The following is a 27,771-nucleotide window of genomic DNA, read 5'->3' as shown; positions in this document are numbered from 1 at the left end:
AAGAATGCAAAGGTAACCTGCCTAAATGACTACCGCCCCGTAGCACTCACGTCGGTAGCTATGAAGTGCTTTGAAAGTCATGGCTCACATCAACACCCTCATCCCGGAAACCCTAGACCCACTCCAATTCGCATACCACCCCAACAGATCCACAGATTATGCAATCTCAATCGCACTCCCCACTGCCCTTTCCCACCTGGACAAAAGGAACACCTATGTGAGAATGCTGTTAGTTGACTACAGCGCAGTGTTCAACACCATAGTGCCCACAAAGCTCATCACTAAGCTAAGGACCCTGGGACTAAATACCTCCCTCTGCAACTGGATCCTGGACTTCCTGACGGGCCACCCCCAGGTGGTAAGGGTAGGCAACAACACATCTGCCACTCTGATCCTCAACACCGGGGCCCCTCAGTGATGCGTGCTTAGTCCCCTGTTGTACTCCCTGTTCACCCACGACTGCGTGGCCAAGCACGACTCCAACACCATCATTAAGTTTGCTGACGACACAACAGTGGTAGGCCTGATCACCGACAACAATGAAACAGCCTATAAGGAGGAGGTCAGAGACCTGTCAGTGTGGTGCCAGGACAACAACCTCTCCCTCAATGTGAGCAAATCAAAGGAGATGATAGTGGACTACAGGAAAAGGAGGGCTGAACAGGCCCCCATTAACATCGACAGGGCTGTAGTGGACCGTGTTGAGAGTTTCAAGTTCCTTGGTGTCCACATCACCAACAAACTATCATGGTCCAAACACACCAAGACAGTCGTGAAGAGGGCATGACACCTTTTCCCCCTCAGGAGACTGAAAGGATTTGGCATGGGTCCCCAGATCCTCAAAAAGTTCTACGGCTGCACCATCAAGAGCATCCTGACCGGTTGCATCACCGCCTGGTATGGCAACTGCTCGGCATCCGACCGTAAGGTGCTACAGAGGGCAGTGCGTACGGCCCAGTACATCACTGGGGCCAAGCTTCCTGCCATCCAGGACCTATATACTAGGCGGTGTCAGAGGAAGGCCCAGAAAATTGTCAAAGACTCCAGTCACCCAAGTCATAGTTTGTTCTCTCTGCTACCGCACGGCAAGTGGTATCAGAGCGCCAAGTCTAGGTCCAAAAGGCCCCTTAACAGCTTCTACCCCCAAGCTATAAGACTGCTGAAAAATTAATCAAATGGCCACCCGGACTATTTACATTGACCCCTCTCTTTGTTTTTACACTTCTGCTACTTGCTGTTTATTATCTATGCATAGTCACTTTACCTCTACCTACATGCACAAATGACCTCGACTAACCTGTACACCCGCACATTGACTCCGTACTGGTACACCCTGTATATAGCCTGGTTATTGTTATTCATTTTTTTGTGTTACTTTTTATTTTATTTGTTACTTTATTTAATTTAATTATATTTCTTGAACTGCATTGATGGTTAAGGGCTTGTAAATAAGCATTTCACGGTAAGGTATACACCTGTTGTATTCGGCACATGTGACAAATACAATTTGATTTGATTTTATATTAGGCCACTCATTAGCTAAATATTAGGGTATAAATATTTACCTGTCAAAGTGCAAGAAAAAAAAATGAAATGGCAGATCTGTGTGTTCCTGCAGGCTGCACTCTGCAGAAGTCGGGCACTGTAAACTCCAGTGATGTAGGCAAAAAACGTGTTTGTTGTTGTTGTATTTTATTAGGATCCCCCTTAGCTGTGGCAATTGCAGCAGCTACTCTTCCTGGGGTCCACACAAAACATGACATAATACAGAACATGAATAGACAAGAACAGCTTAAAGACAGAACTACATGCATTTAAATCTTCACACAGCTGGTGGGTAAGTCTGTGTGTAAGTTGAGTATGCAAACAATTGCATTTTCAACACATTAATGCTTCTTCTAAAAACAAAAAGTGATGCAGTCAGTCTCTCCTTAACTTTCAGCCAAGAGAGACTGGCATGCATAGTAGGCTATTGATATTAGCCCTCTGATTACAGTAAAGAGCAAGACAATACCCACTTAAACGCCCTGTTTTGAATGCTTCATGCCGAAATAACTGCATAAAATCGAATCAAATTTTTGTTATCACATGCGCCGAAAAAAACTGGTGTAGACTTTACCATGAAATGCTTGCTTATGAGCCCTTCCCAACAATGCATAATAATACAAATAAATGAGTAACACAAGAGGAATAAAAGAAAATACACAAGAATGGAGCTGTATACAGGGATAACCATACAGCCTTGGCCTGATTATGCAACCATTTGGATCAGATATGGGTTTATTGTCGACAGTTCACAAGGTCCAGAAAGGTACATTAGCAGGCTACTCATATTGTGTATTTTGATCACACCATCTCTCTCTCTCCCGGGCTGGAACTCGACCATTGACTGTCGCTATTGCCAGTTGCATTGCATGAACCAATGGTTGCATGCCACATCATCGACTGTGCAGTCGGGCATCAGATTGCTATGTCATATCTGTGCAGTCGGGATCAGATTGCTATGTCATATCATGTGTTTAGCTTACATTATATGTTAAATACCTATCCAGGAGTTGTTAGATAAGGCATGCATCTACTCTCCAATGTAGTCAGGCAGGAACTCGACCAATAGCCATTGAAGGGATGAAAGCTTGGTCGAGTTCCTGCCCGAGTACTTTGCAGATGTTGCATTGCATCAATCAATGGTTGCGTGCCATGTCATCGACTGTGCAGTAAAGCATCAGATTGCTATAGCATATGATGTGGTTACTGATATGTTAAATACCTATCCAGACGTTGTAAGATCTGGCATGTGTCTGCAATGTAGTCAGGCAGGAACTCGACCCTTGACTTGCCAGCCATCGCCATGTGGGTGTTTTTATTTTGAGCAGGAAGCCCACAGCATGCTAAGTAGGGAATTTATCAACAGCCAATCCAGCACAGTCTGGAAGCTATAGCAAGCCTTGATTGGTCAATGTACTGCCATATTGCCAATAATTTGCATAGAGTTCAGCTTTCTCGAATTGTTTGCTATGCTCTGTTCGCCACGCTGTTCACCGAGCTCAACCGAGCTCAACCTTGCTTATTTCGTTGCGAGCCGCTTTCCTTCCATTGAAAATTATGGGTTATGTCATCTTGTCGGCATCTAGTGGATATTTTTCGAGTGTGAGGTGCGCGGTAGCTGCCCATGGTGCTGAATTGTTGTTTCCTGTAATACTGTTTACTGGCACAATTTGGGTTTAGATATGACATCTTCTGCTTTACCTGCCCTTCCAATTAGTTAGCATACAACAGCACCTCACTCTCAATGTTCCATTAAATAACATTTGCTCTGTTGATAACAGAAGGGCTAGTTATTATAGACTAAGGAAAGTTGGGCAGTTGCCACCATTTCAGCCATATTATGACAGTATAGGCAACTGGTTATGAAACTGGACACTGTTCACCAAAGGTAGGCTAATAAATGATATTATTGTATGTTTCTCAGCATAAACCCATGGTAACTTCTTTACCTTGAGTTTAAGGACATAGTTGGTGGTGCCATTCCCTATCTCCCCAATATATTATTGTGGAACGATGACTCTTCACTGAGTCTCACAGTACCCCAGGAACGAGTATGGTTGTCTGGACTGACTGCGGAAAAAATAATGTTACTGACCAGATAGAAGCCTCCACATAAGCTCAGCATAACTCAATGTCTACAAAACTTACTTGACGTTCTTTCACTAGAGCTCTCCATAGTTAGTGTGAACAGCGCCAAGGAAACAACGTTAGATGCATTCAATAGAGCAGTCGAAAAAAGAACATAAGCTTATTATGAGTTAATGTAATGTAATCATGTTTGAATTTATCAATTGTATTTTGAATATCTGTAGGCCTATAGAATATCGATATATGCAGGCTGATTCTATTCATGGGTTGCCTTGGTCCCACAAACAATTTTACAAACACAAGCTGAGTTTCCCATGATGGGGAGGAGGAGAAGTGGGGAGGGAGGAGGGAATAGGAATGGGTCACACCTACTGAGAAGGGGGGAGGGAGAGGGGAGATGGGACAGACAGGACAAATAATGCTTATTTGATTTATTCTACTGTTTTTAGTTTTTTTTTAATGTACTTTTTGAATAGTATTGCCTGTCTGTGATCTGAACCTCTCACAAAAAAATAAAATAATAATAATAATAAAAAGTTGGTCACAAAAAAACAGTTTTGTCATCCACTAAAACAAACCCAGAAATCAACCATTTTAACTTTTGGATAACAAATTATATGATAGTCTTCTTAACTATTAGTTCAATAACTTTGTTCCATTTTGTGCAATCATGTTGCTTGCGATACTGCAGTCACTGGGCTGTTTTCAAACCAAAGGCATTTACCGACACTCCCTAACAATTTGCTGAGAGTCATCAATTATGCAGGGTACCCGCACACACTGGGAAGGGAGATAGCAGCAACAATATGGCGACAGCCGCAGTTTCTCCCGAATCTTTTGGACATCTGCAGTTCAGTGCCGGCTGTCTGGATTTCTGTTAATACGGGAAAAGTAAGTAGATATTATGTTGTCTTGTCCGGCTGGGTTTTGGCGGAGGATGGATCATGCTACTTCCCTGACTACAACCTGCACCCCCAATGCCGCAGAGCGGTCCCCCTCTCAGCATCCTTTATCCTGGCTATTGTGGATAGCGCTCCTTGCCAAAGCTTGTGCAAATATGCATGGAAAACCTCAATTACATGTAGGGATGACTGTCTTTAGCTGAAAAAGATGAGTTTATACTGCGGAAAGTGGTGGAGAGTGTTAAGCAGGTACATCGGGGTGTTGGCCTGCCTCTGAACGGAATGACATTTCAATGTGTCAAAATGTGAAACATACGCATACGGTGGGATGGGGAAGTGGGAGCACGTCAAACTTCAGTGCGTGTTAGCGCTGACATCGACATACATGCAGCCATACAACGTAGCGGTATGCGCTTTGAGTCAATTTCTATTCTCGATACCCTAATCCTTTGTAAGACCATTTAACTATAATTGTGATAGTGTTACCTCATGCACCCCACCTCCACTCCATCACCCCTCCCCTTGCAATAGCCAACTCATTTTGAGGCTATATTGCTTGAGATAGGTATGCCTCAGGTTTGGCATGGTTTGGCAGTTGAAAGGGGACCGCGGCACCCCCTCCTCACCTCTTTACAGCCCCCATCCCCAAATAGAGGTGGATAGAAATGTCCAAGATGGTGTTATAACCCTTACATGTTAATGTTGGGAGCCTTATCGCTTACCTAGGCAGCCTTCTCGGGTGTGGTGCTATTACAATACGGTCGTCAATGGTATCTGGGGAGCTTACCAAAAACCATTATCAAAACAATTTATACCATTTACTTCGGATAGTGGGGCTGAGATTGTTTTGGAGCAACACAGTTAAATTAATGACATAGCCTAGAATTTCTACGTCACTGCATGTTTTCAAATAGACTTGTGCCTCTGTCATAGAAGCATCCTCAATACTGCAGTATTTTAGTAAAGGCTTTGGCCCGCACGCCGGGGACAAGGCACGCGGGTGTGTAAACAGTGCATGGACTACAATACAAAGCCATACTGATAGACCATACAGTGGAAAAGTTATTACCAGTTTATAACATATAGGCCAAGAAGTTGCGCATTTTACTTTGTTTAACGGTTTTACATGTCCTATGGGGTTTAACAAGTAATAACCTGTAATGACAACTTTTTTGGGAGGAAATCGACTTATAAATTAATCGATTATTGTCCTGACATGGGCAACATGAGCAGTTTTCTGAATGACCTCCATTTTGGCTGGGGTTTAACGATGCTACCCTGTTCATTCATAGACTTGTGCCACAACACTGAAAGCGCAAGAGCCAGATTATATCCAAGTCAATGGGATTGTCATGAAGTCTAGACTAATTGACTATATTGTGTTTATATTTGTGTATATAACTTATTCCAGTCCATATTGCTCTCATTCAGTAGCCTATCCAGTCAATGCTAAATATGGCAATTTGCAGTTATTGAATTATGTGTGCCACTGGCATGTAGGCCCTCATGTGTAGACGCACAGGTTAAGGTGTGCTGCTGCTACCCTCGGCTGGTTCCGTGCGGACTCCTCTATCCAGTTGCGTTTCTCTCCTCAATAGATCTCCACTCTGCCCCTCCTCTTCAGGTCTGTCTAAGACTCTCCACGATGTCGGATGCTCTCAGTTTCGTCGTTCTTATAGCCCCCCTCTCAATCATGGAGTGAAACAGTTGCGATAAATAGTTCAGTTACAGGCCTAGGCTACTCCGCTGGTTGGGCGTTTGGATGTCTCTTTTCTTGGCATAGAGGACACACGCATAGAGGACTCGAGCTTGCGCTTCCTTTGAGGCTGCATCAGTGGTGCTGAAACGGACAGCGATAGGCAGCGCGATCTAAGGAGACGTCCATTCAACATCTAGTTTTGATTTACATTTGGTTGAGTTGTCAACTAACGTGTATTCAACGTGAAAAAAAAGTCACCATGTCATTGGATCTAGATTCAAAGTTGGGTGAAAAAAAAGACGAAATGTCCTTACTTTGATGACTTTTTGCAAATCCAATCATTTTCCCACGTTGATTCAACATCATCAGATTGATTTTTTTTTTGGTTGAAATGACGTGGAAACAACGTTGATTCAACCAGTTTTTGCCCAGTGGGGCGGCTTCCAGAAGCTACTGGAGTTTTCTACCATCTCAGGTTCGGTTTCATGCTATTAACAATCCTTCTCACAATGGACTAATCACTCGTCTGTCTGTAACAAAATCTAAACGGATGTTACAATTATGCTATTGTTAAATACGCATGCTAATTGGGTTCGAATGTCCGGGATGGAATTAGGAACAGCATGCACTCTCAGCGATTGAATGGACACGTGAGTAGCCTTCATTTTTTGAATGAAATGTTTTGCATCACAAGGTCCCATCCTTCTTGGAATGTGGTTGGCTATTAAATTGACTTAGTTTACCTGCAGCCCCAATGAAGACAATGAATAGTCTTGATTAACTTGACACATTCGCTATAGGAAAGCCGGTTGGACAGCTCCTCTATGCCACCATTAGTAAATTAGGTCCCCATATGTCCTGTGTTGCATCAATGTTTTTTAATCACCTTGAACATAGATAAATTGATGTAGCATTTGTGGAAGGAGACTTGGAGGTTGCACCAGGGTCGGGTTACTTAAAACGACTACTTAATTTCCTGGTGGTACAATCTCTGGTGTCAGCGGTTTATAGGGTATGGGGGGCTTTTAAGGTTTCTTTGCCCTTCGTTCATTCGTAGCCACATTAATTAGTCATGAAATGTAGCCTAACCTCTGTAACGTGCACTGCAATGTTCATGACGATGATGATTAAAAATGTATCTATATCAGGTCAGATAATAGCCTACATGTTTATACAAAAAAATAACATCATACCCTTGCCAATATATTAGAAAAAAACTAAACTGAAATTGAGATTTCCACTTCAAAGTCCCAAAAATATCATGGACTAAATTATTCAGAAATCAGAAGAATTAAATGTATTTGGTTGGAGGCAGGTGATTCTCATTTACTGTGTAATTTTTCTCACCTGTGAGTAAGTTGCAGGTGCCTACAGGGTAAAAATAGCCATTCAACCAGTTTTAACAAGAGAAAACAGAATATTCTGCTCCATTGCTCTCCATTGTAAAGTGCAAGGGTGAAAATATATTAGAGCGCAACTGTAATTGACACTAACACATTACAAGTCAAAAATACTGAAAAATGAAGATCCATCATGACCAGGTTATAGCAATGACCTGTGGTGTTTTGAGAATCTACTGAAGTCATATACGTTTGTTATCCATCATACCACCTGAACTCCAGCCTTCTAGAGAAACATTACAATGGAACAGAAGTGGAAGAAAGTTCAGAAGGGACCATATTTGGATTAAGATGCCATGGTACCTATGTTTTCCGAGTTAGAATGTGGGTACAAAGGGAATATTGTATTAAGCTATGTTATATAAGGTATTTCAGAGAGAGAGAGTGAGAGAGAGAGAGAGAGAGAGAGAGAGGGAGGAAGTATCCTACAGATGGAACATTAGTCAGGTATTCCAAAGAAAGACACTTAACAGAGCTCCCTCCCTCCAGAAGCAGTACAGGTCACCTGGGACAAGGGAAGAGCCCATGCAGCAGACAGACAGGCACAGGGAAACAGAGGGCTGGAGGTGGCCATTCATTCTTCTCCCTGTAGGGTCACCAAGGTAATCAACAGGCCAGACAGACAGCATCAGAGCCAACATGAATGAATGTGAAAACCTCAATGGCAGCCCTGATTTATGTGGCCTTTATCTGTATACATTTTGAGAAAGCAAGAGAGAGAGAGAAGGAGAGAGAGAGAGGGAAATAATCAGAGAGAGGGAGAGTGAGAGAGTGTCTGGCTCAGGTTCCTAATGGTTGTACATCCTCTAGTCAGGATGCCTGGCTTTGACGGCTTCCTCTCTGACAGAGATAGAAAATGTCACCCTGTCTCAGGCTTAGGGAGAGCGACAGACAGACAGATAGACAGACACAGACAGAGATGACACAACCGAGCAATGAGTCTTGTTAATAAGCGCCATGATGAAATATAAAACTATCAGATGTTTAATTCGTCTCTTTGTTAGTCTTACCATCTAATTTTAACTAAAAGAGGAGGCCCCGTGTAGCTCAGTTGGTAGAGCATGGTGCTTGCAACGCCAGGGTTGTGGGTTCGTTTCCCACGGGGGGCCAGTATGAAAAATGTATGCACTCACTAACTGTTAGTTGCTCTGGATAAGAGCGTCTGCTAAATGACTAAAATGTAAATGTAAAATGAGACCTTCATGAGATGTTAGCTATAGCCTTCTGAGTGTTGTTCTATTTGATTCTACCCAAGGTGATCATTATCAACAAGATCATTATTACTTTTTCAATTTTGTAATTTGATAGTAGGACAGGCTGTTTACCCAGATGCTGAACTGTGGTATACTTCCTAAATCATGACCAAAGTTCTTAGTGAAAATGGATGTTCTCAACTTGAGTTTCATTAGAGATATGGATTTGTCAGCATTTATACCTTTTATCTTGTCTCTTTTTCTCCTCCTCCTCTCTCTCTCTCTCTCGCTCTCTTTCTCGCTCTCTTTCCCTATCTCTCTCGCTCTCCCACTCTCTCTCTCCCTCTCTCAGAGCCGGATGTCCTGGATGAAACGTAAATAAAGCGGAAATAGCTGTAGGATGAAAACATGGCTGCGCCCGGTCTCGCACCCCCAGGACCTGACAGCTTCAAGCTGTTCACCCCCGAGTCGCTCCGTACTATCGAGGAGCGCCAATTCCAGGAGAAGATCAAGAAAAAGCCCAAGCCCAAGTCTGACAGCAGTCACCGTGAAGAAGAAGAGGAAGAACCCATGCCCAATGGTGATCTGGAGGCGGGGAAGTCCCTCCCTTTCATCTACGGGGACATCCCTAATGGACTGGTGGCGGTACCACTGGAGGACTTGGACCCCTATTATATAAATGAGAAAGTGAGTTCCTACACCACTCAATCCCACACAGGGCTCGGCATGACAAAGGGATCAAACTAACTCCCCTGCAGTGTGGAGAAGTTAGGGGTTGGAGAGTTGTGGGGTAGGATGGGATGGGTCAGAGGTTTGAAATTAGTACTGGTATGATATCTGTTTAAAATAACTTCAGGAAGGAACAAATGGATTGTACTATACTCAAGTCTTTATAGCTTGCCTTTTAAATGTATACTGCTTATGACTGTGTTATAAGTCCTAATGTGTGTCCCCTATATTAAACTTTAACCAAGTTTATGAATGAGAATTTATGCTTATGGGGTAAGGATAAGGAAAAAACACTAGCATGGCTTGGCTATGAGCAAATTTAGAATCAAACTATCTGTAGGAAACCTGATTAACCTTTTACTGCAGTGGACTAAATCAGGGTCACAAAGAGTGTTTCCTGGTAGTTTTAAACAAATCTACTTTGAAACAAAATTATACACCTCACACACAGGGCTTAAAAAAAAGAAGACACCTGTACCATGCCAGATATAGAGTTGAAATGTATTCAATTTAGAGTTTGTATTCCAATATTACACTTTATATACATCACAGAAGACTGAAATATAACAAAACACCAGATTTTCGAATATTAATAACATTCCACCCATGAGGCCACCTGGTCATTTGACTGCAGGAAAGGGCTACGAAAGGAAGAAGCCCACCCTTATTAGACAAAATGGAGGTTTGTGTTCCACATCGTTGTACCAGCCATGAAAATAGGGTTAAGGCACAGCGTCAACAGCAAAGATGACCTTGAGGTGTGGTATTGCTCTTTAATAGTTTGACCACTGGGAGAGGCAATTAGAGCCAGTCGATGCCTATGAAGGCTCACATAGAGCTCATAGGTACATAATGAATGCTCTGGCTAGCACAATTACCCAGAAGATGCTAGTGGATCCAGTAACTCTGCAGTGAATGTCTGGAGCTCTGGACCGCAGGCCTCTTTGGTAATGCTTATGTAGTCTTATCTGTTGATTGATGCTCTGTGTTGCTGCACTTACTGGAAATGTGCTGTGGATGCTGGCAGCAGAGATGAGACCAGCGGGCCTCTCTGACTATGTGCTATCAGTGCTCCTGCTAATTGAATTTGCTAGTGAGGAAAATTGCACTTGGATTATGAGGGTGTTCTGTCGAAGCAGACGGTCTGCATGCGTGTGTGTATTGGGGTTTCTGTGTAGGGGAATGTGGTGTGTGTGTGCAAGTTTATGCATTTAGTGTATGTTTTTTCCTCTGTACATTTCCCTACATACATTTAGCACATCTTCATAGTATTTTTGCATGGGGTACTTTTTCCCTGCCTAATTGTACCACTCTGAAGGAGTTAGCAGCTGTTTTGGTCCCTTTTCACGTTATTTTTTTTTTGCATGGCTTCCATATTTTTTTTTTTTTACATGGCTTCCTTGCTAAATGTGTTAAAAATACAACCACCATATCATATCATGATTCAGGCCAGCCACCACATTATGCCCAACTTGGTATGCAGACACAACACATAGGAGCTCCCGTTTAGCATAAGTCAAATGGTTGCTTCCCCTACCAGCCCAGGACACAACAGTTCAGTTTCCCTTTCAGTTTAGTCCCCACTCCCCTCAGCTTCCACCCCCCCTCCCTCCCCCCCAGTGTAACCCTAGCCAGGGAGAGGAGAGGAGGGGCTGGCTGCACCTTGAGGGCGGTAGAGGTGAGGAGCAGCCTATTTCCTGGGCCAGCTGGCTGTATTGGGCTGAGTTGCTGGGCTGAGCTGGGCTGGGCAGGGCTGGAGAAAGGGTTAAGCTGAGCTGGATGGCTGGGCTAAGCTGGAAGCTGGGCTGGCCTGGGCTGGAGGCAGGGCTGGAGGCTAGGCTGGTGGTAGGGCAGGGCTGAGGCTGAACTGGGCTTTAGGCTAGGCTGGGCTGGGCAGTCCTGTAGGCTAGGCTGGAGGCAGAGCTGGGCTGGGTGTTCTAGCCTGTAAGAGAATCTGGGGCCTGCAGGGCTATAGAGACCCACTCAGCAGTATGCGTGCCTCCTATGATCTAACGATCCATGGACTTCTATGATGGCAGCCAGAGGAAGGGTGATGGCGAGGTGCAATTGCTGCATCTTCCCCCCCTCTTCCATCCTCCCCTCTTCCTTACCCCTTTGCCCTATCTGTTATGCTTGGCTCTCTCCTTCTCCTGCCTCTGCTCCCTTGTTTCTTTGTTCTCTCCTCCCTTTTCTTTGTGGAGGGATGGAGGTAGACTCGTTCATCAGGTGGTGCTCAGGGCTCCTTCATGCACACCTCTCTCATGTCTGGAGCTGTGTCTGTCTCAGTGAATCCCTCCCTAGACCCCTTTGTGTGTGTGTGTGTGTGTGTGAGTGTGTGTGTGTGCGCATGTATGCTGTGACTCCTCTCCCTCACTCTGCCCTCCCAAGGTCTGTTACCTTTGTCAAACACACACCGTAGGCAGTGCTGTGTGTGTGTGTGTGTGTCAATTAAGTAAGAGGGCCCGGTAGAGAGCAGAGCACAAGTCACTGACCTGCTGGGACCAGGATGGTCTGGGACACACACAGTACAATGGGCATCCCCCTCCCTGGCCATTCAGAGCGTTTTACTACCTCCCTCCCTCCCTCCCCTCTCCCATCCACACCTTCACCTTTCATGACACCTATGGGAGCCCTGGCATGCATATTAATGTGTCGCCTCAAAACCTCCTCCTCCTCAATCTCTCTACCTCTTTTCTCTCTCTACCGCTCCAGGTTTCTCATCCTCTCCTCTACTCGACCGCCAATTCCCCTCTCCCCTCCCGCTCTCCCCACCTCCATGTGTGCAAGCTTGCGTATGACCGTGTGGTCTGTGTGTGTGTGTGTGTGTGTGTGTGTGTTGCTGTTAGCTGCAGTGAAACCTGATCACAGCACTCATGAATCGAGTAGGGGAAGAGGGGAGCGATGCCGGTGAGGGAAAAGTGCAGTCGCTGCAGTTTCTCTTCTCCCCTGGCTGTGATGGATGTGTGTGTTAGTGTGTGTGTGTATCTGTGCATGTGAGCATTTGTGCAGGCGTACGTGCGCGCATGTGTGTGTGACAGTGCATGTGTGTGTGAGTACATGTGTGTTGGAGATGGGGTTGAATTGAAGTTGTGCAAGTGTATGTGTGTGGGAGGAGCCACAGTGAACGCTGTGTGTGTGCCCGACAGACGTGTCGGCCTGGACGCTACGTAGAAATGTTGAACTATACCAGGGGTACTCAACTCTTACTCTACGAGGTCCAGAGCCTGCTGGTTTTCTGTTCTAGCTGATAATTAATTGCACCCACCTGGTGTCCCAGGTCTAAATCAGTCTCTGATTAGAGGGGAACAATAAAAAAAATGCAGTGGAACTGGCTTTGAGGTCCAGAGTTGAGTTTGATGGAACTAGACAATACAGCACTATTGGTTGTTTAATACAGCATACATGGCATCTACAGTAGCTTTAGCCTGGTTGTCAGATCTGTTTGTGCTTCAGACAAGCTAAAACAGGTCTGGTCTAGTGACCAAGTGAATGTAACAGAATGTAGTACTCTATGGCGTAACCAGCATCTCTCCTGCTAGTCATTCTATCTCCATGGTGTAGCATTGACCCTTGCTAGCCATTCTATCTTTATGGTTTAGTAGCATTGCCCCTTGCTAGCCATTCTATCTCTATGGTGTAGTAGCATTGAACTTTGCTAGCCATTCTTACACTGTAAAAAGTGGGACAGCACTGTTGTTCATCTGAAGTGCTTTTTCTGATTGGTATGATCCAAAATTACACTTTGGTTCATTCAAGCTATTCTATTAAATTGACATGAAATCAAATAACGAATTTGACAGATCAATGTGATCTTTTGAATTGAAAGAAAACTTCTATATTGCTTTTAACATCTCATGCACATTCACATTGCATAGCGGTGGGTGCAATGTAGCGGCAGCAGCCTATCAGAAGAATAGGAGGCATGGCCTATTGGAGGTGTGGCTTTCAGTATGTTATTTTTGGCCACCTGTGAGAGTGAATATCATTCCAGGTAATGTCTTCCGTTATAAAAAATAAATAAATGATTACAGTATTATGCCAGCACTGAATCTTAAATGATATCTAAATAAGTACTGTGATAGTAAAGAGACTGGAAAGGTTTCCATTGATGGTCACCATTTGGTTACAATATTGTAACCAGTTAATGTGAAAGTCTTATGTAAAGAAAGTGTTTGGAGTCGTTATTTAATGCTATGGAACCAACTTCATTTCTTGATTAGCAGGAAATTGATTTAATTGCTTGTAACCCAAATGAAGAATATGTAGATGTATATGTAATTACAAAGGGGAAAATCTACTTGGTACAACATGAAAAAATGGGTTGTATAGATATGTTTGTTTTTATGTTATTTATTAGGTTTAACCAATGGGGAGAAGTAAGTGTAGTGTTGAAATAAAGAGGTTGCAACTTGAAATATAGATTTGTTAATAATCAAATATAACAGTTGGCATTGAATCATTTATTTGGTTTGAACAAGTGTTTGCTTTTTTCATTTTTTTTTTACATTGCATCTCTATTATGTAACCAGTGTCTCTCCTGCTAGCCATTCTACCTCTATGGTGTAACCAGTGTCTCTCCTGCTAGTCATTCTATCTCTATGGTGTAACCAGCATCTGTCCTACATGCTGCTGTCCCCAAATGACCCTGGCTGAGTAGCAGACTGACAGGTCATTTCCAATGGCTGCTGCTGATCAGACAGGGACAATGAAGATCTTTGAATGAGTAAAACATATCCAGAATGATACACTAGTATCATTAACCATAGCTAGATCCCACGTTGGTGACTTTACTCGCTTCCTATCATGCCATGGCTGTGATTTTAAAGAGGCAAATCCCCCCCCCCCTTTCCTCTCTCTCTCTCCCTCTTTCTCTCTCTCTGGGGTGTAGTAAATTAGAGCAGGGGCCTGGCTTTAGCGCTCTGTCTGAGTCCTTAGTGTCTGATGACACAGCATCCTTCTGTACTGCTGAGGGGGAGGAGAGAGGGAGGGAGGGAGGAGGGGGAGGGGGAGGGGGAGGGAGGGGGGATCACACCACACCGCACGGGACATCTAGAGGGGAGTGATGCTCCATGGAGTTGGACTGGCTAAATACACTCTTAGAAAAAAGGGTTCCAAAAGGGTTCTACGTCTGTACCCATAGGAGAACCCTTTTAGGTTCCAGGTGGAACCCTTTTGAGTTCCATGTAGAACCCTTTCCACAGAGGGTTCTACATGGAACTCAAAAGAGTTCTACTTGAAACCAGAAGGGTTCTACCTGGAACCAAAAAGGATTCTTCAAAGGGTTCTCCTATGGGGACAGCCGAAGAACCCTTTTAGGTTCTAGATATCACCTATTTTTCTAAGAGTGTAGTTACATATGTGTGCCGGGGAGGGAGTGAGGGAGGGAGTGTGGTTGGATAATGATGTGTTAGCATTATAGTACATGCGGTTGCGTAAATGCTGGCCGGTAGGTTATGTATACTGTATACCGTAATGTGACCATCATCTCTGGATGTATTAATGCACATATGTTTTAGCAAGGGTTTAAGATGGTTTGTCTCACTGAATGTGTTTCTGTTTGCGAAGGTCATTGATGTCTTGGACTATGATTCAGACAAAAATCATGGCTGAGGTCAGTCAGGTGTTTAAAGAACAGTCTAATTAACCCCCTCCCCTTCAGCTGTGGTACTATGATGTAGCCTATAGAGATAGGCTCTCTCTCTCTCTCTCTCTCCTATAGAGATAGGCTACTCCACCCTCCCTCAATGACCTACTCTCCATTGTTTCCCCTGCTCTGTCATCTCTTTCTCTTTTTCTCTCCTCCCTCCCTCCATCTACCCATCCCTATCTCCTCCCTCCCTCCCTCCCTCCATCTATCCATCCCTCTCTCCTCCCTCCCTCCCTCCATCTACCCATCCATCTCTGCTTTGGCTCTCTCCCCTCTGCAGCTCTCAGGGTTTTCTTCTGCATTCCTCCCTCTCCCTCTCCCTCTCCCTCTCCCTCTCCCCCTCCACCCCCTCATTCCCCTCTCTCTATCTCTCGCTTTTTCCTCCACTGCATGCCCCCCCTCTCTCTCTCTCTCTCTCTCTCTCTCTCCTTCTCTCCTTAATTTGCTCCCTCTCTCTTTGGCTATCTTTGCTGCTGTCCCTGTATCACTGCATGGCCCCTCCACATCCCTCTCTCACTGCTCCACTGCATGCCACTCCCCCTCCCTCCTTCCTCTCCCTCTCTTTGGTTGTCTCTGCAGCTGCATTCTTCCTCCTATTCCTGCATATGTATTTCTCTTCAAAGCTTCTATTGTGAATGATGAAACTTGCAGTAGCTTTGCAGCAAATCCGTCATGAGACATTCAGTATGCATTGTGTGTGTATGCAGGTATGTGTGTGTGTTCTTGTGTGTGTGTGTGTGTGTACTAGTATTTAGTGGGACCACATGCCTGTGTGTGCACTGTGTATAGAACCCGTGCACTCTGTGTGATTGCATGTGAAGCGTGCCTTTGATTATCCCACAGTGGGTCCAGCACACTCATGCATCATATGGCCGTTATGTACAGGCCCATTTCAATATGTCCGGGAATCGTAGGCTAGCTAGCCTGCTCTCCTCTCCACAGTGATGGGGCACCTCACTATGTCCTGGTTCCTATCCTCCTATAGGCTTCCTTCTCTCTCTCTCTCTCTCTCTCTCTCTCTCTCTCTCTCTCTCTCTCTCTCTCTCTCTCTCTCTCTCTCTCTCTCTCTCTCTCTCTCTCTCTCTCTCTCTCTCTCTCTCTCTCTCTCTCTCTCTCTCTCTCTCTCTCTCTCTCTCTGACTGACTGTCCCTCTATCCGCAGCCATATTGTCACAAAGCACTGATTGGCCATTGTAGCCGTTCTACAATAGCCAGTCAGTGTAGTCAATAGCAGATTTCTCCCTCCTCTCTCTCCACATCCATCCAGATTACAGACATACTAAAGCCCCTTTACAATTTAATTATGATTCTGTATGTACATTGATTGCAGTAAGCCATAGTAGATGACCTAAATTGAAACATAAGCCTAGCATATAGCGATGAAACCGATGCATGGTGTGTGTGTATGATGTGTCATCACAAAATAACACTTTGATAACTGTTTGTGAGAAAATAACTGCAGATGGCAGTGATCTGTAGTTTTTATGGCTCAATAATGTCAGTGAATCAAAGGCCTGTCAGAATATGAATGAATATTCCTGGCTGATAACAGTAGATAAGAATAAGATTAATATGATTCTTTAATCACATTTAATAAGATTAATGACATTGGAATGTAACCATTTGGTGCCAAGAAGACTATCAGAGCCATGCAAACAGAGGCTTACGTGTGTCCTTGACTAAAGTTGTGTCCTCAGAGGGTCTGAAGTAAAAGTCGCCTTCACTCCCCAGGGAGGGAGGGAATAAAGGGAGGGAGGGAGGGAGGAATTGAAGGCAGGACAGCCAGAGAGAGCACAGACACCTAGCATGAGGCTATAGGGACCACATCTGTGGCCATGTTGACAGGCATATCAATGAGTCCAGAGCAGGCCAATCATTACACATGTATTTTCTGTCATAGCATTTGACATCCCACAGTTCTTGGAATGTTAGATTTTTGCTGTAGCCCTAATATGATTCCTTGACTTGTCAATGTTTTTAAATTGCTGTTTTATGATTTTGTTATGCTCCTGTGATTTCTATGGATGTTTACTAGATTACTTGTAGTTTTTCATGTTGTATGTCTGTAATTGTGTAATGACTTGGTGCTGCCTATCTTGGCACAGGACGCTCTTGAAAAATATATTTCAAATCTCAATGAGCCCTTCCTGGTTAAATAAAGGTGAAATAACATTTTTTTTAAATTATCCTGGGCCTAATTTTGACCAACATCAGATGTTGATTGGGGTGAATGATAGAGGTAGATAATTTTTTCTGACAGGAAGAAATGGTGAGGATTTGAGTTAGCCTAGCCATAGACAGTGTACGGTCAAAAAGAAAGGAGAGGAAGAAATACGTAGGGAAGGAGAGAGCGAGGGATCAGGGGAGAGTGAGGAGTGTTGTAATGCAGAGACAGAATATATTTTGTCTTTCCCCAGACTGCTCTGCAGCCACCACTCGCTATTTTTAATCTAATTAGATTTCAGGACACTCCTGTCTCAGGACACCTCTGTCTTGTTGCCCAGCCGCTCCGCTCCTTGCCAGTGTTTCCCTAGGTTTGTGTAACAAACGGACAGTCCCAGTGTGTGTGTGTGTGTGAGAGAGTTTGTCTGAATGCCTTTTTGGCGTCTCTATATAGCTACTGTATGTCTTTGTAGGTGTGGATTCCTTCTCTGAATGCATATGTGCATAAATGCGTATGTGTCTGTTTGTTGTGCATGCCATGTGCACAGCTGAGCTTTTAATTTGTCAGGCTGACTTTGTGTTTCTGTTGTACATATGTGGGGCTTACAGTGTAGCGGGTTGTTTGACTGTGTGTGAATCGGGCTGTATCTGTGTTGAGTGTGTAGTATGTTAAGCTGAGTGTCACAGTTCCCTCAGCCAGAACCCAGAAGCAGACCAGGACAAGGAGAGTTGAACGAAGGTGAGGGTTTATTTAGATACAAAAAGGTGCAGAATAATCCAGGGACAGAGCGGGCGGCGTGGATGAGTTGTTGGGGGTGCAGTTCTAGGTCCAGTGATGGCTCGGCAGCCGCCGACCATCAGGCAGAGGTGGGGTGAAGGTTCCGGACGTGTGACTGCAGATGGGACAAAAACGGAGGTAAGGAAACAATAACCCAACAAAGTACAAAACAACAAAACTCACGTAAGATACTCTAAACTGATACTCAGAACACCTACTGTTCATGGCTAACGATCCGGCAGGAACTGGATGTTTGGCCAGAGCCTAAGAAGGGTGATGATGAGGACCAGGTGTGCAGATTGCTGATGGGATGCAGGTGCGGAAAACCAGAGAGCTCCCCGGAGCGTTCCCGAACCCTCGGGAAACTGGAGACTACGAACAAAAACACTAGTCACCAGACAGGACCCGACTCAGACTGCCGGGATCGTTACAGTACCCCCCTCCGGCAACGCCACCGGGCGGACTCCCCGGAGCGCCAGGATGGAGACGGTAGAAGTCGCTGATGAGGTCAGCATCTAGGACCTGTCGCCGCGGAATCCAACTCCTCTCTTCAGGACCATACCCCTCCCAGTCCACGAGGTACTGGAAACCCCGGCCCCGCCGTCTGGAATCCATGATGCGACGCACCGTGTAGGCAGGACCACCTCCGATCATCCGAGGAGGAGGAGGAGGAGGCGGAGGAGGCAACAGAGGACTGAGGAAGACAGGCTTGAGGCAGGAGACATGAAAGGTGGGATGGACTCTGAGCGTCCTCGGTAGTTTGAGTCGAACTGCCACCGGATTGATCACCTTCTCCACCACAAACGGACCAATGAACTTCGGTAACAACTTCCTAGACTCAGTCCGTAACGGAAGATCCCGTGTGGCCAACCAAACCCTATCTCCGATGGTATAGGTGGGAGCGGGGATCCGGCGACGATTCGCCTGGAGCTGATACCGGTCCGAACCTCTAAGGAGTGCCTTTCTGGCCCGATGCCAGGTCCGGTGGCAACGACGAATATGGGCCTGAACAGAAGGCACTGAGAGCTCCTTCTCCTGAGAAGGGAACAGGGGAGGTTGGTAGCCATACAGGCACTGGAAGGGAGACATCCCAGTGGCAGATGTAGGGAGAGTATTGTGGGCATACTCAACCCAAGGCAACTGAGAGGCCCAGGAGGTGGGGTTGGAAGAGACCAGACAGCGTAGCGTGGATTCCATCTTCTGGTTGGCTCTCTCCGCCTGACCATTGGATTGGGGGTGAAAACCAGATGTGAGACTGACTGTAGCTCCAATGGCCAAACAGAAGGACTTCCAGACAGCAGAGGTAAACTGAGGGCCACGGTCGGAAACGATATCACTGGGCAAACCGTGGACCCTGAAAACCTCCCTAACCAGGATCTCGGACGTCTCCGAGGCAGAGGGAAGCTTGGCAATAGGCACAAAGTGGGCGAACTTGCTGAATCTGTCCACGATAGTCAGAACGACCGTGTTCCCCTCAGAAGCGGGCAACCCCGTGACGAAGTCCAGGGCCAGATGCGACCATGGACGCCGGGGAATAGGAAGGGGGGTGAAGTAGTCCAGAGCTGGGCCGATTGGTACTCTTATTCTGCGCACACACTGGACAGGCAGCAACAAAACCCCGAGTATCCTCGGCCATGGCAGGCCACCAAAAAGCGTCTGCGAAGAAACGCCATTGTCCGAGCCACGCCAGGGTGACAAGCCATCTTGCTGGCGTGGGACCATTTGAGGACAGCAGGACGAACCGACTCAGGCACAAACAACCGACCGGGTGGACCGTTACCGGGACCGGGCTGAGTCCGAAGGGCCGCCAGCACCTCCTCCTCAATCTTCCACATGACTGCTCCCACGACGCAGTTCCGGGGGAGAATTGTCTCGGTCTTGGACCCACTCTCCTCCGTCTTGGAGAACATCCGGGACAAGGCGTCCGCCTTGCCGTTCTTAGATCCAGGTCGGAACGTCAGGGCAAACTTGAATCGTCCGAAAAACAACGCCCACCTGGCCTGCCGGGAGTTGAGACGTTTAGCCGATTGCACGTAAGCAAGATTCTTGTGGTCAGTCCAGACAATAAACGGTTGCTCCGCCCCCTCCAACCAGTGGCGCCACTCCTCCAAGGCAAGTTTCACCGCGAGAAGCTCCCGGTTACCCACATCGTAATTCCTCTCTGCAGGCGAAAGGCGACGAGAGTAGTAGGCGCAGGGATGGAGTTTACTGTCCGTGGAGCATCGCTGCGACAGGATGGCGCCAACTCCCACATCAGATGCGTCCACTTCAACGACGAACTGACGGGCCGTGTCCGGTTGAGAGAGAATCGGTGCGTTGGTGAATCGCCTCTTCAAATCCAGAAACGCTCGATCCGCCTCCGGATTCCACTTGAAGGTCCTGATACTGGAAGTCAAGGCAGTTAATGGAGCGGCCACACGGCTGTAATCCCGGATGAATCTGCGGTAGAAATTCGCAAACCCCAAAAATCTCTGGAGCTGCAATCTCGTACCGGGCTGGGCCCATTCCAGAACCGCTCTAACCTTCTCCTGATCCATCCTAATCTCACCCCTGGAGATGATGTACCCGAGAAAGGATGTCGTGTGGGCGTGAAACTCGCACTTCTCGGCCTTCACGAACAGGCGATTCTCCAACAATCGCTGCAGAACCTGCCGGACATGCTGGACGTGGTCGGAAGGTTCCTTCGAGAAGATCAGAATGTCATCCAGGTAAACAAACACGAAGAGACCGATCATATCTCTCAGGGACGTCGTTCACCATACTCTGGAATACCGCTGGAGCATTGGTCAGTCCAAACGGCATCACCTGATACTCGAAGTGACCCATCGGTGTATTGAAACCCGTCAACCACTCGTCCCCCTCTCTGATCCGGACCAGGTGATACGCATTGCGTAGGTCTAGCTTGGTGAACACCGTAGCACCCTGTAAGGAGTCGAAGGCAGAACTCATCAAGGGCAGGGGATACTTGTTCTTGACCGTGATGTCATTCAACCCCCGATAATCAATACACGGTCGAAGAGAGCCATCCTTCTTACCCACAAAGAAGAATCCTGCCCCCAGGGGTGATGACGAGGGACGAACGAGACCCGCAGCTAGGGACTCCTTGATGTAGGTCTCCAACGCCTCACGTTCAGGTCGGGAGATACTGTATAACCTTCCCTTGGGGTAGACAGCTCCAGGGACCAGGTTGATGGCACAATCATAAGGTCGGTGGGGAGGAAGTGACAGAGCCTTCTGCTTACTGAAAACTTCCCCCAAATCGTGATATGTCTCGGGAACCAGGGACAAATCTGGGGGTTTAGCCTCAATCACCTGACTGGGAACCGAATGGGGGCAGGCAGTCTTGAGACAGTTAGCATGACAATCAAGGCTCCAACTCGTTACCTTGCCCGTCACCCAATCGAACGTGGGATTGTGTTCCTTCAGCCAGGGGTATCCAAGGACCAGAGGAACATGGGAAGACGGCAGAATGAAAAATGAAATCATCTCAGAATGATTCCCCGACAACCGCATCTTAACCGGCTCAGTCCTCATCGTGATACGTGCCAGACTACTGCCGTTCAGAGTGGTCGCTTCAATGGCTTCCGGCAATTGCTCCTTGGAAAGCCCCAGCTGTTCCACCAACTCGGCATCAAGAAAGCTTCCATCGGCACCTGAATCGATAAAAGCGTTAAGCGCTAAGCTCTGATTCCTGTTCACAAGGGTAGCCGGAAGCGGGGTCTGACAGAGGTACTGAGAGGTTGAAACTGGCTCGCTAAAAGTCCTCCCAACTTTAGCGAGCCGGGCAGTTTGACGACCGCCGGGAACAAGTGGAGATGTAATGTCCCGAGCGACCACAGTAGAGGCAGCAGTTGGTCTTACGTCTATGTTGACGCTCCTCCTTGGTTAACCCCGTGCCGCCCCACTTGCATGGGTTCAGAATCGGGAGAGAGGTCCTCTCTACTAAGCCTTTGTGGTGGAGAATGATCGACGTGTTCTGGTCCACCACCCGACCCGACTGGGAACTGAGAAGCTGATCGATTGGACGGACCCCATTGCTTCTCCCTCCTTCGCTCTCGGACTCGATTATCCACCCGAATAGACAAGGCTACCAAGCTGTCCAGGTCACTAGGCTCCGGATAGGAGATCAACTCATCCTTGAGCTGCTCCGACAGACCCTGGTAAAAGGCCGCTTGCAAAGACTCCTCGTTCCACCCACTCTCCACAGCCAACGTCTTGAACTCGATCACGAAGTCGGCCACGCTGCGAGTTCCTTGGTGAAGAGAAAACAGGCGCCTAGCTGCGTCCCTCCCTCGGACGGAATGGTCGAAGAGCTTCCTCATCTCGGCCGTGAACCCCTGGTATGAAGCCATGCAGGGATCCTGTCGTTCCCAAACGGCTGAAGCCCACTCCAGCGCTCGACCACGCAGCAACTCAATCACAAAGGCTATCCTAGCCTTGTCTGTGGCATAAGAGTAGGGCTGTAGATCGAACACTAATCCACACTGCATAAGGAAGGAACGGCATCTTCCCAGCTCCCCCTCATATTTATCCGGCGTCGGAACCTTGGGCTCACGGAGGGACACAACTTCAGAAGCGGCAGGCGAGATGGGTGAAACCGGTAGTGGGTCCTCCACCGGACACTGGCGTTGGTTCTGGACCTCCGTCAGGCCGGTAGAAAGGTTCCGAACTGACAACGCGATCTCCTGTAGTACCATGCTATGATGGCCCAACATCTTCTCCTGCTGGGTAATGGCATGGCGAACAGAGTCCAGGTCCGCTGGGTTCATTATTGGCCGGATCGTTCTGTCACAGTTCCCTCAGCCAGAACCCAGAAGCAGACCAGGACAAGGAGAGTTGAACGAAGGTGAGGGTTTATTTAGATACAAAAAGGTGCAGAATAATCCAGGGACAGAGCGGGCGGCGTGGATGAGTTGTTGGGGGTGCAGTTCTAGGTCCAGTGATGGCTCGGCAGCCGCCGACCATCAGGCAGAGGTGGGGTGAAGGTTCCGGACGTGTGACTGCAGATGGGACAAAAACGGAGGTAAGGAAACAATAACCCAACAAAGTACAAAACAACAAAACTCACGTAAGATACTCTAAACTGATACTCAGAACACCTACTGTTCATGGCTAACGATCCGGCAGGAACTGGATGTTTGGCCAGAGCCTAAGAAGGGTGATGATGAGGACCAGGTGTGCAGATTGCTGATGGGATGCAGGTGCGGAAAACCAGAGAGCTCCCCGGAGCGTTCCCGAACCCTCGGGAAACTGGAGACTACGAACAAAAACACTAGTCACCAGACAGGACCCGACTCAGACTGCCGGGATCGTTACACTGAGCTGTTTATGTGTTTCATTCTATGCATGTTGGCCTATGTTGCGTGGTGTGCAGTATACTATAGCTGTTGTGGAGTGTAATACTGTTCTGTACTGTACAGTAGGAAGGTACTGCAGAGGTCATCTGATCTGGACTCGTGTTACGTAGTCTCTCTCTCTCTCTCTCTCTCTCTCTCTCTCTCTCTCTCTCTCTCTCTCTCTCTCTCTCTCTCTCTCTCTCTCTCTCTCTCTCTCTCTCTCTCTCTCTCTCTCTCTCTCTCTCTCTCTCTCTCTCTCTCTCTCTCTCTCTCTCTCTCTCTCTCTCTCTCTCTCTCTCTCTCTCTCTCTCTCTCTCTCTCTCTCTCGCTCTCTCGCTCTCTCGCTCTCTCTCTCTCTCGCTCTCTCTCTCTCTCTGAACAGGCCCAGGCCTGTTTAAGGGATGGGGAGTGGTTGTTGAGAGGCTGGAGTCAGCAGATCTTGGTTTGATCGATGGCAGCGTTTGCAGTTCTCCTCCAGTAAGAGCTTTAAGCTGGGAGAAGAACACAGCTATTTGGCAACATACTGGGGAGAGGAACACAGGAAGGAAGGAACACACACAAACACTGGGATCTCTTACGGTCACTGTCAGTCAGGGGCTCTTAGTTACTCTAACTGGAAGTGGTACGGTAGTTAGATGACATTTTCTTGATAAAGGGTTAAGTTATTAGGCTATTCAGACCTGGGCATTTAATTCCATTTTAATCCTTATGGTGCCATGTTAAAGTGGGTTTAAACTTGAAAACGACTTGTGGTTGTAATACAGCAGAATTCTTCTTGCAGTGAAAGGGCATGGCAAACTGAAGCAGCAAGTTCCATCAAATGGGTGGAGCCACCCTGTGTGCCCTATGACTTAAAGCTGAGGTCAGCAATCAGATTAGCCAATGAAAAGTCAGCTTGGTGTACCTTAGTCATGACTTCCCATTTCTGTTGACTCAGCATGAGGCCCACAGTGACAGTTACATGTTCTGTATGTGTCGTGAAACCCTGATGAAGCCAGCATAGCGGTCCAAACGATGGTATCTATTACATTTATTGCATCGGAGCCATGAGAGTGTGCAGCTTTTCTTTTCTGTCCCGTATGTGTCATGCCTTGTATTGCTCTTGTTAATGCAACTCTCTCTCTCTCTCGCTCTCTTTCTCTCTCTCTCTCTCTCTACAGACGTTTATAGTCCTAAACAAAGGGAAAACAATCTTCCGCTTCCACGCCACGGACTCCTTGTACGTCATCAGCCCTTTTAGTCTCTTTAGGCGAATAGCAATTAAGATTTTGATACACTCATATCCTTTCAAGTGGTGCATTGTCTTGCTTTGAGATTATGATTTTGTTGTTTATCATGGGGAAATGATGGAGCACATGTACTTCTTCAATGTACTGTACACAATATTACGGTTGAAGGAGCGATTGATTGTGATGTTTTCTTTTGATTGGTTGAAGAAACAGAGAAGAGGTGATACAGGCCAAATCATTCTTGTGCACTGATCTGGATCTTGTGTCCCACACCATCCTGAAAAATCTTCCCTCCCTTGTCTGGATACTCTAGATCCACATCTCGTTAATTATTTCATGGATGGGGCCTCCCGAGTGGCGCAGCAGTCTAAGGCACTGCATCGCAGTACTAGAGGGGTCACTACATACCTGGGTTCGATCCCAGGCTGTATCACAACCGGCCGTGATCGGGAGTCCCATAGGGCAGCAAACAATTGGCCCATCGTCATCTGGGTTAGGGGAGGGTTTGGCCGGGGGGGCTTTACTTGGCTCGTCGCGCTCTAGCGACTCCTTGTGGCCTGCAGGCTGACCTCTGTCGTCAGTTGAACAGTGTTTCCTCGGATACATTGGTGCGGCTGGCTTCCAGGCTAGTCATGTTTCGGAGGACGCATGACTCGACCTTAGTCTCCGAGCACGTTGGGGAGCTGCAGCGATGAGACAAGATTGAAATTGGGAAGAAAAAGGGGGTAAAATAAAAATAAGAAATACAAATATATATCATTGTAGAGTGTCTCACAGTATATTCAACTATGTTGCTACCGTATGTTGATGGGTGGTGGAGTTTATATGGTCATCAACCTTTTCTTAACGCTCTTCCCTCTTACGGTATTCAGTATGATCATCATGAGCACCATTTTGACCAACTGTGTTTTCATGACATTTAGTGATCCTCCAGAATGGAACAAGATAGTAGAGTAAGTATTGATTTACAATTCCCTATGTACATTCATAAACTGTTTAGAACACATTTATAAATTAATATGCATTTATTCACATAACTCACCCTTTCGCTGTCTCTCGTCTTATTGTGCTTTAGGTATACCTTCACAGGTATCTACACCTTCGAATCGCTTACCAAGATTGTGGCGCGAGGTTTTTGTATAAACGGGTTCACTTTTCTACGAGATCCATGGAACTGGCTGGACTTCATGGTGATCTCTATGGCGTAAGTAGTCCACCTCCTCCCTGTATCCCTCTACACATCCATCTCTCTACACATCCCTCTCTCTACACATCCACCTCTCTCTACACATCCACCTCTCTCTACACCTCCATCTCTCTACACCTCCATTTCTCTACACATCCATCTCTACACCTCCATCTCTCTACACCTCCATCTCTCTACACCTCCATCTCGCTCAACACCTCCATCTCTCTATACCTCCATCTCGCTCAACACCTCCATCTCTCTACACCTCCATCTCTCTACACCTCCATCTCTCTACACATCCATCTCTCTACACCTCCACCTCTCTCTACACATCCATTTATCTCTACACCTCCATCTCTCTACACATCCATTTCTCTCTACACCTCCATCTCTCTACACCTCCATCTCTCTACACCTCCATCTTGCTCTACACATCCATTTATCTCTACACCTCCATCTCTCTACACATCCATTTCTCTCTACACCTCCATCTCTCTACACCTCCATCTTGCTCTACACATCCATTTCTCTCTACACCTCCATCTCTCTACACCTCCATCTTGCTCTACACATCCATTTCTCTCTACACCTCCATCTCTCTACACCTCCATCTTGCTCTACACATCCATTTCTCTCTACACCTCCATCTCTCTACACCTCCATCTCTCTACACATCAATTTCTCTCTACACCTCCATCTCGCTCTACACCTCCATCTCTCTCTGCACTGCCATCTTTACCAGGGTGACAAGGTTGGGCCAGGCAGTACATTCCACACCAGAGAATATTGTAAAACATGCAAAAGAATCCAAGATGAAGAAGCATCTCCAAATATTCATTCAGCAGAATATAATTAATTCAACTGAATCAATCAATTGAACATACAGTATATGTTAGTACAGGTACAGTGCATTTGGAAAGTATTCAGACCCCTTGACTTTTTCCAAATGTTGTTAAGTTACAGCCTTATTCTAAAACGGATTAAAATGTTTTTTCCCCTCATCAGTCTACACACAATACCCCATAATGACAAAGCAAAAATGGGTTTTTATACATTTTTGTAAATGTATAAAAAAACAACAACTGAAATATCACATTTGCATAAGTATTTAGACCCTTTACTCAGTACTTTGTTGAAGCGCCTTTGGCAGCGATTACAGCCTTGAGTCTTCTTGGGTGTAACGCTACAAGTTTGGCACACCTGTATTTGGGGAGGTTCTCCCATTCTTCTCTGCAGATCCTCTCAAGCTCTGTCAGGTTGGATGGGGAGCGTCGCTGCAAAGCTATTTTCAGGTCTCTCCAGAGATGTTTCGATCAGGTTCAAGTCCAGGCTCTGGCTGGGCCACTCAAGGACATTCAGAGACTTGTCCTGAAGCCACTCCTGCGTTGTCTTGGCTGTGTGCTTAGGGTCATTGTCCTGTTGGAAGGTGAACCTTTGCCCCAGTCTGAGGTCCTGAGCGCACTGGAGCAGGTTTTCATCAATGATCTCTCTGTATTTTGCTCCGTTCATCTTTACCTCGATCCTGACTAGTCTCCCAGTCCCTGTAACTGAAAAACATCCCCACAGCATGATGCTGCCACCACCATGCTTCACCGTAGGGATGGTGCCAGGTTTCCTCCAGATGTGACGCTTGGTATTCAGGCCAAAGAGTTCAATCTTGGTTTCATCAGAACATTATTTTTTGGTACCCTTCCCCAGATCTGTGCCTCGACACAATCCTGTCTTGAAGCTCTACAGACAATTCCTTCGACCTCATGGCTTGGTTTTTGCTCTGACATGCACTGTCATCTGTGGGATCTTATATAGACAGGTGTGTGCCTTTCCAAATCATGTCCAATCAATTGAATTGACCACAGGTGGACTCCAATCAAGTT

General features: G+C 46.5%; 1 protein-coding gene across 1 annotated transcript in view; it reads left to right on the top strand.

Annotated features, from left to right (window-relative positions):
• Positions 1–4,411: 4,411 nt before the first annotated feature.
• LOC121577568 (sodium channel protein type 8 subunit alpha) overlaps positions 4,412–27,771 on the top strand; it is a 105,464-nt gene continuing 82,104 nt past the window's right edge. Inside the window, exons 1-5 of the mRNA XM_045223842.1 lie at positions 4,412–4,524; positions 9,180–9,514; positions 24,640–24,758; positions 25,572–25,661; positions 25,784–25,912. Coding sequence (XP_045079777.1) covers positions 9,236–9,514; positions 24,640–24,758; positions 25,572–25,661; positions 25,784–25,912 — 617 coding nt within the window. The 5' untranslated portion in view covers positions 4,412–4,524; positions 9,180–9,235. The remainder of the gene's footprint in view (positions 4,525–9,179; positions 9,515–24,639; positions 24,759–25,571; positions 25,662–25,783; positions 25,913–27,771) is intronic.

The sequence above is a fragment of the Coregonus clupeaformis genome, chromosome 12, assembly GCF_020615455.1.
Source record: "Coregonus clupeaformis isolate EN_2021a chromosome 12, ASM2061545v1, whole genome shotgun sequence".
NCBI lineage: Eukaryota > Metazoa > Chordata > Actinopteri > Salmoniformes > Salmonidae > Coregonus > Coregonus clupeaformis.
The sequence above is the reverse complement of the archived record's forward strand: the minus strand, read 5'-3'. Positions and strand labels throughout refer to the sequence as shown.